Source organism: Delphinus delphis, chromosome 10, assembly GCF_949987515.2.
Source record: "Delphinus delphis chromosome 10, mDelDel1.2, whole genome shotgun sequence".
Classification (NCBI taxonomy): domain Eukaryota; kingdom Metazoa; phylum Chordata; class Mammalia; order Artiodactyla; family Delphinidae; genus Delphinus; species Delphinus delphis.
The window spans coordinates 42,014,042-42,026,732 of record NC_082692.2 but is presented as its reverse complement, the minus strand read 5'-3'; the positions used below and the strand labels follow the sequence as shown (position 1 = coordinate 42,026,732).

The window sequence follows — 12,691 nt, the reverse complement described above, 5'->3', positions numbered from 1 at the left end:
TAGCTAATAGTTTTTTTAACCTTCTATATCTTTACCTATATTTTAGCTGCTTACTCTGTGAAATAATAAGTGGAATGTGTTGAAATATGCAACAAAATTGTGGATTTGTCTTTCTCTTTTCTTCTGTAACTTTTGCTTTATATTTTTGATTTTGTGTTATCTTAGCTTTTGTTTGAATGAAAATGTTTCTGATTTGCCTTCTCTGAAGAAAGTTGCCATTGGATATAAAATTCTAGTTTCTCTTACTTAGAGTTTATTGAGCTTCCGAATTTAGGTTGGTGTCTTTCTATTTTGGAAAACTTTTGGTCGTCAGTTCTTCACATATTGGTTCCACTTCATTCTCTCTCTCATCCTTCTGAGAATGCAGTTACATGTATGTTAAAACATTTGATTGTGTCCCACCCGTCTCTTCCCAGTGTTCTGGATTTTTCATTATATTTACCTCTGTGTACTGCAAGTTGGATATATTTTATTGCATTTATTTAAGATATCTAAGTCTGCCTGCTATTTAACCCATACGTTGAGTTCTTAATTTCAGACATTGCACTCACACCTACAATAATTCTTTTCTTTTTGTGTATTGAAATCATTTGTTGAAATTCTCTATCTTTTCATCCATATTTTAAAAAATTTTTTACAATGGTTATTACATCTATTATTTCTATTGATAGTTTTTTCCCTTGGTTATTGGTCACATTTTTCTGCTACACATCTCAAAATTTTTTAATGCATGCTGGATACTTTGCCATAATAATTACAGTTGTCCCTTGGTATCGGTGGGGGATTGGTTCCAGGGGACCCCTTTCTCACTGCACCAAAATCCACAGATGCTCAAGTCTGCCAACTAAAAACTGACACCTGACATCTGCCTCTACAAGGATAAAGTCATTAGCCACTTCAGTCTCTGAGCTTCAACACACCTGAAAGGAACTCAGGGTGTAGATCAGGAATGAGGCACACTGTGCTCTGGGGAAAAACTGGCAGAACAGGCCTTCAGATAATTAGATATTTTCAGAAGAAGATTTTATGAGTCCAAATTCTTGCATCTTCTCATATATAGAAAAGCACTAAAATCCTGAACGGAGACATCTGCTCCTTGTGACTAGCACTAACCTTCATGAAACTAGCAGCAAACTTCTGCAAAAATGTGTGCTTGATTACATGTATTCCCTCGTCACTAAAATCATATATATACAGAACTCTTCCCTATCTCTTCTGAGCAGTTCTTCAGAGCTATCTGAGATGCTGTCTCCTGAGCTATAGTCCCTATTTTGCCCCAAATAAAACTTAACTCACAACTCTCACATTGTGCAATTTTTTTAGTTGACAAGTCCCTTATTTAAAATGGCATAATATTTGTATGTAACCTACACACATCCTCTCGTATGCTTTAAACCATCTCCGGGTTACTTATAATACCTAATGCAATGTAAATGTTATGTAAGTAGTTGTAAATGCAATGTAAGCGATATGTAAATAGTTGCCTGTGTACAGCAAATACAAGTTTTGCCTTTTGGAACTTTCTGGAATTTTAAAAATATTTTTGATCCACAGTTGGTTGAATCTGTGGATGCAGAACCCTCAGATATGGAGGGCAGTCTACATAGAGATTGACACTGTGATTATTTTCCAAAGAAGATTAGCCTTTTCTTCTCCTAGAGAGATATGGTAAGGGACTATTCCCCTCAATTTAATAAAGAACTGAGTAGGATCAGGGCTAGAGAAAAGTTTTGGTTAAACTTAATTGCACCTGGTTTCAAATATTTCAGGGCTGTACCTACCATGTGTGTGTTTCAGGCTCTTTTCAGGCTTCTCCTGCCCCGGGTTTGGCAATGCTGTAGATGATTTCACTCTGCCGTCCCCCCACCCTTAACTACTCACATTATTCTGCATTCAGAAATATTCCAGGAGGCTCAAATAATATATTCTCTTTCACATATCATAAATGTTAACTATTGAACACTAATTTTATTGACTATCTCAAGCTATTTTAATAAGGAAAATGATATTTAAGAAAGCTCAGTTCACATACAAAGAAACATCATTCTACTCAAAAGCATAACACCTCCATATGTCAACAAGACAAATACGAGTGGTGACCACATACTTGGGTGATTGATTTTTGTGAGTGCCTTGTGGAGAAATCTAATTAACAAGAGTCACTTGAGTGAGCACATGCCCTAATATTTAGTGTTTTATAAGTTATAATATGCCCTGTAATGCATACATTCAAGTTCAAATTCTATGATGAATATCATTACCTAAACTTTATTTCTGGGGGAAAAAAGGTATATAATATAAGCACCTGGGATAATTTTCTTTATTGTAATCAACTGAATATTTGAGATAATATATTCCAATCTTCTTCAAACTTTCTTACATATAACTTCTATTATTTTTTTAGACTAGATATTAGTTTTTTCTCAGTAAAGAATCATGTGTATGTTATAGTTGGCAAAAACAAAAACAAAACTATATATATATATATATATGTGTGTGTGTGTGTGTGTGTGTGTGTATATATATTTGATACTAACATTACAAAAGTATCATCCATAGCAAAAATAATGTAAGAATACAAAGTTGATTGACACATATGTGAGAACTCTAATCATTTCTTTAATTTTAATATAGGTGATAATAGAACAAAAGTTATTCTGTTGATTCTCATTTTGAAAAAAAATACTGATTCATCTGTTACAATTTGAGATAAGAGGAGTTGTAAAATGTTATTATAATATAAATGATTATAATGGATTTTCTGTTGGAGAAAATACCAGTATTACAAATTATATTACAGTGACTTAGGATATGACTAAATAATACAAAGCTGGGAATACAGACACAGATGATTCTAAAATACTCACTTCACAGTAGAAATTTAATTGAAAAGTATTACATACCCAAAATTTTTCTTTCTGCCCCTTTGCTCCTCTCAGTGTGCCCCATCTAAAAATAACAATAAAAAAACATGGTTTAAAATGTTTGAGTTACATCTTGATAAAATTCAACTTATTATCAGAATTATATCTTTTCTTTTCTCTTTGCCTCACTGTGTTTTATTATGGAACTGTCATCATTGCCTACAGAAATGTGCATGTATCATTTTCGTTTTAACCAAAACTTCATTGACTTCTTCAGAATATACTCATCTATGTCCAAATGGCTTGAAATCAAACTCTTTGACAAAAGGATATAAGTCTTAGGGCAGCGGGGATGCAGGGGTTTTAAAGTACTTAAAGATGCCTCCCTTCTTCCTATTTCACCTTCTGAAACTCTGCCAAAAATCTCCAAGACTACTGATAAAAAACATAATGTAAATTAAGATAACTGTTGTAGAAAAGAGCATTTATGTAAAAATATTCATATGCATATATTATTCTAGAAAATGGCTGTATGCCTAATGTGGCATTTCTATATATACATGTACATATGGAAATCGAATACTATATTCTCAGCACTGAGCCATTCTCAATGTAGCAGGTAACAGTTCATAAAATATACAGGTCTACAATACCTCATTTCTTTTCTCTTGACTAAACCCAATGACATAGATGTTACTAACATGTTCTATTTACTAACGAAATATCAAGACCTGTCCAAGATCACAGAATGTTGTTGAGCCAGCATTCCAAATTTCATGTTCTTAACATGCCATATTGCCTCTCTTGTAAATATACAGTCCCCAACTGCAGTGTGTCCTGAGTGACATCAGTTTTATGTGGAGAAAGTATATTGACCACCACTTTCATGCACTTTGGTGGATTATGAGAAAATAATCCTGTCCACTTCAATTCATTCCTAATACCCCAAATCTCAATGTCAGAGTGGTATGCCATTGTATAAAAGAACATTCTGGAAGAGGTACAAATTTGTTGTTCAAATATTTTCAACATATTCATTTGCCAGAAAGCTGTTTTTCATAGGTTATAAAATAGAATGATGGCACCACAGCATAGAAGTATTGCTTAAAGATGACAGGTTTATTGTAAGGATCTTGGGGCATTCAAGGGAGTATGCAATAATGCATTTGGATCCTTTGGTATGAGAGTGAGGGAAGAAAAAAGTGATTTGGTAAATAGGAAAACACTAAAGAACAATTTTTCTTTAGTTTGTTCCTGATGGAGACTAGGACTGGTAATTGCACTGATTGCCATGTCTTTTTTAGTTATCTATGCACAGAGCAGTGGACTGAAACACTTTAGGGTTTCAAATATTCTAGCCGCTTTAACATGTAAGTTCAAACTGGTTCAGTTTTCAAAATCATTTTGCAGTTTTGTAATTGTACCTACCTCCTTGTAACTTTTCTAAAAAAGCTATCACCATTGAAAAAATTTACCAGTCATACTATGTGCCCCAAATCTTCTAAGGTCATTATGTACTTCAAGCAGTGACCATATCTGAAACCTTGAGTTGCTCATTTTTTACTCATGACTTTTATGACAATTTCAGGAAGACTGTACCACTCAAGCAAACTTCCTTTCAGGCAGTCTGAACACTAGTTACTTTAGCTATTTACATGAAATACAAAATATCAATACAAGACTAAATCAGAAAAATTTAAGGAATCGTATGACTCCAAAACAATACAGGCAGGAGAGGATCCCCATATCTGAGATCCCACCAGACATGGTGAGAAGTTGAGATCCGTCTTGCTTGAGGCACTAAGGAGCCTCATAAGAAAGAACTCCCAATCAAGAAAGAGGTATTCAGACATGACAAGCTCAATCCAGTAATTAAGCCCTCATCAAAAGCGAGGAAGAGCCATTGAGAGTATGATTTGTTCCCAGCCACTCAGATACATCCAAACTTAGCTCCACACTGAACTCAGCTAAGTTTGGAGTTGGGGGAGAAGCAAGTCAGACTTGTTATTAAAATCTGATAGAGCTATTTCACTAAAAACTGTATATTCCATAAAACACTTTAATGATAATCAAATAGAGGGTAATACCAAAAGTGGATAAAGGTTTCTTTCCCACTTTGTAAGGTATTTCTAACTTCCTGGGCTCCACTGCATTGAGAATGGTGCATGGGAAGACAAAGTAGTATAACAGAGGGAATTGGAAGACATACAGGCAAAATACACTATGAAGTAAGTATTGCATTTATTATTAAGTCCATTTTAGATACTACTAGGCACTCTCAGAAATATTGAGACATTATTTTGGGGCATGAAGATCCACAACTGCATATAGGGTTAAGATTTACCCAAATGATGACTACACATAATTCCATTAACAGCAGATCAAAGATTAACTACAGTGGACCCTTGAACAATATGGGTTTGAACTGTGCAGGTCCACTTATACAGGGGTTTCTTTAACTAAATACATATTACAGTACTATAGGGTCTGCAGTTGGTTGAATCCGTGGATGAGGACTATGGAGTTAAAAAAGTAAAAAAGTTACATGCAGGATTCCAAATGTGTGGGTCAGTGGCCCTGACCCCAGCATTGTTCAAGGGTCAATTGTAATTCTAAGGAAACATTTCCTCACAAAGGAGGAGAGGCACTTCAGAATGTAGTTGTATAATTTTTCTTATTGTAGTATTATCAAATCAGTTAAAAGTGGACTAAACTACTTTATTTTGGAGATATCTAGGAAATACAAACTATCACTTTTGTTCAAAGGGCCATATTTTTCATATGTTCCTATATATTTTGTTATGATTATCTAAATAATATTTTTAATGATATAATAGCATTATTATCTTGCAAATCTATCAACTCTTTGAAGTTGCTATAAATTTCTTTTCAGGAAGTACTGTTGTTTATTATAACCTTAAGATGCATTATTTTGAGCACCATTTTTAACCCAGGGAGAATGCCAGCATTAAAATTATTATAAACATTCTCAAAATGGACAGAAAAAGTTAATCAAGACTTCAAATAAAGGTGAGGGAGGAAAAGGAAAATAAGTCTGCTGAAGCTGATAGTTTCAGGGGCTTGGATGCTTGTGAAAAAAATTATAAACAAAGGATGTGGACCTTTATGCAAAATTCAGTTGGAAAGAAAATACCACAGCTCATCACAGAAGCTAATGTTCAGTTCCCCTATGTTACAACCTCTGTGTCAAATGACAAGCAAGTTTCATCCATCAGAGGGTCTAATGTTTGCACTGCGACCTTCAGCTATCTTTTGTTTCCTCTATCTTCAGTAGACTGTTCCTCAGATGGTAATCAAATATCCCATAAAGTCGCAAAGGGGTGTTGTAGAAAAATAGGTGAGTGGGTTATTTTCTAAATACCCCAGGTTCTGAACACCTGGGAAAAATCACTTGACCACAGGTAATTTTTCATTGGTTTAAGAGTGAATTCATGTAATTAAAAGCTTTATCCAAACAAAGATAAATGTTAACTAGTACAAAACAAGAAGACTACTATTATTCATTTACAGAGAGTCTCTCTATTTTTGACCTAAGAAGGGCATTTTTCCCATATATATACTTTCCTGAATTGTGGTACTGATTGTACCAATAGGTTGAAAATTTTAGAAATATGTATATATTTTCACAAATATCTTTTGTCAGGCAGTGGGTGTCTTTGAGGACATGAGGATTTTCATTACAGTCATACTTGCTCTAAGCCTATGTACACACTTCTTTCCTTCCATTACACCTCTTCATTTAGGACTATTCAAAAACATTTGTTTAGACGAATCAGAACCTTAGCCGTCTTCTGCCGAGATTGTTTCCTTAAACTTGTTCATCTAAGACTCCCTGGTGGCGCAGTGGTTAAGAATCCATCGGCCAATGCAGGGGACACGGGTTTGATCCCTGGTTCCAGGAAGATCCCACATGCTGCAGAGCAACTAAGCCCATGTGTCACAACTACTGAGCCTGTGCTCTAGAACCTGTGCTCTGCAAAAAAGAAGCCACCGCAACAAAGAGTAGACCCTGCTCACCACAACTAGAGAAAGCCCACGCACAGCAATGAAGACCCAACACAGCCAAAAATTAATTAATTAATTAATTTAAAAAAATAAAACTACTGTACTATGGGTTCACCAGCTGGAGAGACCTTAAGAGCAGCTGTTCTTGCCTTGAGAGATTCAATTGCCTATGAACTTATACTATTCTTTTCATTTTTTCTACCTCATTAAATTAAATCATTTCCACTATTTGTTAAGACACATTAATGCTCCTTTTCCTTACAATTTAGTGACTCCTGGGGAAATGCTGGTATTGGAAAACTCCAGGCAGCTAGCAGCTCATTGCCATATTACCTGATGATGCCTGAGGAGCAATGGTTCCTACACTGAGTCTATTGCTATATCTCTCACTTCAAGTACATGATCACCTAAGCTCTTCCTTCTGGATTATTCTTATATGCTCATTTTAAGGTAGTTCTGGAAACACTACTCTTTTGCATAATATTAAAAGTTTTTCTTGGAGATACCATAAATTCTGCAAAGTAAACTTTAAAGAATGATGTAAGATTTTGTATGGCTAAGGTCCTTTGAAAAGGATGTTGTTCTTTTCAGACAACAGTGCTAAACAATACTAGACCTCTTAAAACCCTATTTTAAGCTCTGCCTAGATAGTAAAACAATTGGAACTGAATAAGTACTTTGTATAAGACTTTAAATGATATTTTTTTTTCTCTTCCTTGGTTTTGTTTGATTTTGCCATTGAGGTCAATTTATACAATGTGGTCGTATTAGACATGGTAAATAAGAGAAAAGTGAATATACAATTTTCTTAAAGTAACATTGATATTCCTATAAGTATCCCTTTTAATTATGAAAGTACAGCATCTCTTGTGTACTTCACCCATTTGTTTCTGCCATTATTCAGCACACTACTCTTTAGTACAAAGAAAATGTATCTTCTACCTTCAAGAAGCTGATAATCTAATGGGAATGACGGGAAGTAAAAACACAAACAAGCATAAAAATAATTTGAATTCTATAATTGTTACCTTTATAAAAGCATGTTTCACAATTTTTCTATGAGTTACAGGTGAGGAAATTAACTGTGGAGGGCAAAGACAACTGCCTTCACAGAGTGGAGTAGAAATTCTTCAGGTGGAAATGGGAGTGTAGAATTGTAGGTACGGTAAGTGCAAAGTCACAAGAGAGCCATGAAAACCTCATCTCAGCCTATTCTTAGAGCAGCACTTGGTTCAGTGTGACTGGAGAACAGAGGTGGGAGTGGCTGGAAATAAAGTTAGAAAAGGAGATTTGGCTCAGCCTGTAAAGAGCACTCAAGTCTACCGAGCTTGGCATTTATAAAGTGATGGTAAAGAGTCATCCACATATGGGATGTGACATGATCCAGATAGTTTTTCACAGAGACAACTCTGGTGTTAGCATGGGGATAGGTTCCAAGGGGGAGGAGATTGAAAGCTTAAGATGAATATTTTCATTAAAGCAAGACATAATGAAATGTTGAATAAGGATGTAATTTCTCTCAAGCAAATGTTGATTCTTTTAACAGCTGTGTCTCCAACATCTGGGATAGTGACTATCACACAGGAAACCCTCCATAGATATTTTTTGAGCAAGTACACTGGCAGTGGGAATAAAAAGGAGGGCACAGTTTTGAGAGCTATTTTGGAGATAAAAGGGAGGAATTTATTGGCTAATTTCTTTTGACTGAAAGGAAGAAGAAGGAGTCAAGGTTAACTGCAGGATTTCAAGGTTGAATGAGTAGGGAGGTACATCACATGTGGCAAATCTTGGGGTACACTTCACACTGTAGAGAGATGTGTTCCTGATGACCAGGTTGATTGATCATCGCCAAGACTAATTACAGAGTTGCTTCATCTTCTTTAGGGTAGTTCTGCATATAAAACTTTAAATTCATGGATTTCCAGGGTTTCTGACAGGTAAACCACTGAAGGAACCAAGGAAAGCTGATAATTACAAATAATTGTGAAAGAGACTTTCTGCAGAGTGAGGAATTCTTCTGTGACAAGAGCAATTATTTCTAACTCACATGTCAGGATCATATTTGCTTAGGAATCAACTTCTTTAAAGCAGATCTCACCTCCAGCTAAGAATTCGGAGTTACAAGAAGAAAAAATATTACTTTATATTGATGGTAGGCATACTACACTGTAGCCCAATCATCTAGATCAAAATGTTGCAATGCTTATGGTGATCTGTTACTTCTGGGGTCACAGCATGTACCCAACAGACTGACAAGAGGAATTCAAACTCATGTTTTCTGGGCAGACCAATTCCGTATTAGTGAATATAGATCCAGACAGATAAAAAGCAAAGTTTCTAAACAGTGGACATGTAAAGAAACTTGATGCAGTACAGACAACTAGAACAGGAAATTTTGGAGGAAAACAGGGAACAGATACATAAGAGAGACTGATATGAAACTCCAACCCTTCTTATTAAGGAAATGAAAGTCAGATAGGATACAAGTATAAAGAAACCACCAGATGAGTTTCAAGTCAATAACAGTGATATGACTACTCTGGATATAGGACTTTACTTCTAAAGGTGAGACAGCTGATAGATGATTAGGTCCCTTTAACACAAAGATTTGAAAGATAACTGCAGTAATAATGAAGTAGCGATACACAGGCTTTTTTTGTCTTATGAATGTTCTAGCAGAGACACTTAGTAACTTTATTCAAAAAAATACTCAGGCTTGGTGAGCGTGGCAGTGTTGAATATGACGAGAGCCATCACAAAGTGCTAATTAATGCTAGATCAGAGATGAATGAAAATAGACAGCATGGGAAAGCAAAATAAAATGAGGGTCTTACCCATTCCCCTTCACTTTCTACTGAAACAAAATGTACATTAAGCCAGGGTGCACTGAATCTAAGACTGGGTACTTTTATTGATGTATTCTGCCAAGGAGCTACAAACTTTATCATTGATTGAAGAAGTAGATGGAGATTTCTGAAAGATAATTATTTTGTATGAAAATGTCAGAGAAGATTGTGTGTACTGTGCGCTCCTCACTTATTAATCATCCAAACAACACTGTTTATTGAACTGCTGACATATTGCTTACACTACCCTCTCTTAATATTTCAGGAAGCAAAAAGATTGCTGAGTATACTGTCACATTTAATTTGACCTATAAAAAGGATTATGGAGGAAATTGATGACAAGGTTGTACCCAGTTTATGCTCTGGTCAGAATGATCTGCTGTGAAACTGGGAGAAGTATCCCAGAATATGTGTTAAGATGTCCACACCATGTGAAATATACTGGGGAGAGATTGCAGAACCAAAACTGTCCATCATCGTCAATGACAAAGAAATAGGGTAATATCTAATGATGACACACCATGAGGGAAAACTTCAGCCCTTTGATGTTAGGAATAGAAATGGCTTTCTATTTTCTTATAAAATCTTAGCACTGAAAGGAGACTTCAGGGGTTGGAGTATATGACTCACAGGCTAAATCTCGCCCACAGCCTGTTTGTTTGTTTCTTAGTTATTTTTTTAAATTGAAGTATAGTTGATTTACAATTCTGTGTTAGTTTCAGATGTACAGCAAAGTGACTCAGTTATGGAAGAGCCAAGCTCATTCTTCTACATATTATCCATATCTACAAATGACAGAGTTGAATAGTCAAGACCATACAGTTCCCCAAATTAATCTGACTCTAATCCAATTTCTTTGCTTCATAGATAAGGCAACTAAAGCCCCAAGAGGTTAAGTAACAGTTCAAAATTATATGGTAAGTGACTAAATTGTCACTAGTATCTAAGGAGCAACCTATAACATTAGCGACAAAAAGTAGGACCAGGAGAAGATAGAAATGGATGGAGTCATTTCCAGCTGTGAAGAGGAAGGGCATGATCAGCCTTGAGTAATTTGCAGAAGATACCAAGAAGAAAGGGGCACACCTGAGAGAAGAGAAGGAGATAATGCCAGGGTTTACCTTTTGTGTCTTCATAGAGGAGTCATGAAAGGTTTGGAAGGGGAGGGATTGTAGGCAACCATAGAAAGATAAAGCTGGTGATGGTGAACAAGATGGACTAAAATGAAAAAGTGTGGGCTAGGCAGAACAGCTTGGTCATGATAACAATATTCCAATCAGGGTTGCATTCATCACATCCAACCAACTCATTTATATCCAAAAATGTAATGACCCTAATGATTAGAATCATGGGGACGGAAAAGAATAATATTTGTTACATTTATTTTGAGGATCAAAGTAAATCAAATTTGTCACTTAGTATCACAAATAGTACTCACTCATCATCTGTGAAATTCATTTTTTCTGCAACCTTTCCCCTTTTAGGGTAACATAGACTTGGCCCTACCTTCTCTTTGGTCATATTGAAGGAGTCTATCATATCCTACATGTTTTTGTTCAGAGGAGACATTATAAATCACCATAGCAACACACGCCTTTTAAGAAAATCTCCCAGTTCATTCACTCATCAGAATTGTCCTGTAGATTATGTTTTCTGGAGCGTAAGAGAAAATCCTGATCCTAGATTCCAACATGGTAAGCTACTTTCTAAAAATGTGCTGTGATTATCCTGAAAGTGCTCTCTCTTTCAAGGGACAACCAGTCCACACTTCTTCCTGACAAAAGAAGTCAGAAGCCACTCTACTTCCTATTCCCGATATCCCCCCAACACCACCACACGTCAGGAAATTCACAAGCATATGCTTTACCTAACCTCCATTGTGAATTCTATCATATTTGAAATTTTAAGGACAACACCTACTACAGAAGGTATTTATTTTTAAAACAGAATCACCACAAGTAATGTATTAAGCTGAATTTCGAAGATAACCCTGTACCAGGGACTAATAACGCTCCATCACACAGGCCCCCCAAATCTTAAGTATCCACAGACATTAAAACTCATCTTAGAAAGAAAGTAAAGTATACTTTCCCAATAACTGAAAGCCATAATTTTTGTATTATTATTAATAACAGTAAATATTTATTGAATGCTTCCATACATGAAGCATACAAGTACTGTGTATGCATGATCCCATTTATTCCGCACAAGCATCATTTTATCCCCAGGTTACAAAAAGCTAAACACATCTCAGTAAATGGCAGCAAGAGATTTTTGATATAGATTGTCTGACTTCAACACACATACTCGTAACACTGTGTTGTGTCCCAGGGGTCTACTAAACAAGGTTAGTATTGAAGCGGCTTGAGCTTAGCATGGATTCTGCAACTAGACAGCATGGGAATCTCTGGAAAATCTCTATCACTATACCCTCTTCTTTTACATTAGGTTATTGGGTAGATAAAATCCGGGTCCTTTACAGATCTTAGATGGATAAGATATTTTAAGTTTGAAAAGTAGTATATTCTTTAATCAATTTAATTAAATTATCCTTTTAATACTTCTTTTAGTTTTAATAGTATTTACTACTAAAATACCTCAACCGGGTAATGAAAGTGAAATAAAATAACAGTTTAGCAGTCAAATAGCTTCATATTTAAAAGTTGCATTTAATAAAGATATAGAAATCTTAGGATATAGGGAAGAGAAAAAAAGTTTTATAAAAATGAAATCCTTGAAAAATAGCATTTCTCTAAAGAAAAATAAGTGCAGGATACTTAATAATAGTCTTTAAAAAGTAAGAAAGTTTATGTTATCTTCTTTATAAATAAAACATTCAAGTTCCAATTAAGTTGCTCTGAGTTTGTTTGTTTTAATCTCATTAGGAAAATAACTAGATAAACATTGAAAAAATGAGAGCAATGCAACAATGTGAATACTATGTAATATTAAAAT

The 12,691-nt window shown here is 35.2% G+C and overlaps 1 protein-coding gene across 1 annotated transcript in view; it reads right to left on the bottom strand.

Annotated features, from left to right (window-relative positions):
- Positions 1-12,691, bottom strand: part of TINAG (tubulointerstitial nephritis antigen) — a 93,863-nt gene that overhangs the window by 12,421 nt on the left and 68,751 nt on the right. The window contains exon 10 of the mRNA XM_060021349.1: positions 2,904-2,949. Coding sequence (XP_059877332.1) covers positions 2,904-2,949 — 46 coding nt within the window. The remainder of the gene's footprint in view (positions 1-2,903; positions 2,950-12,691) is intronic.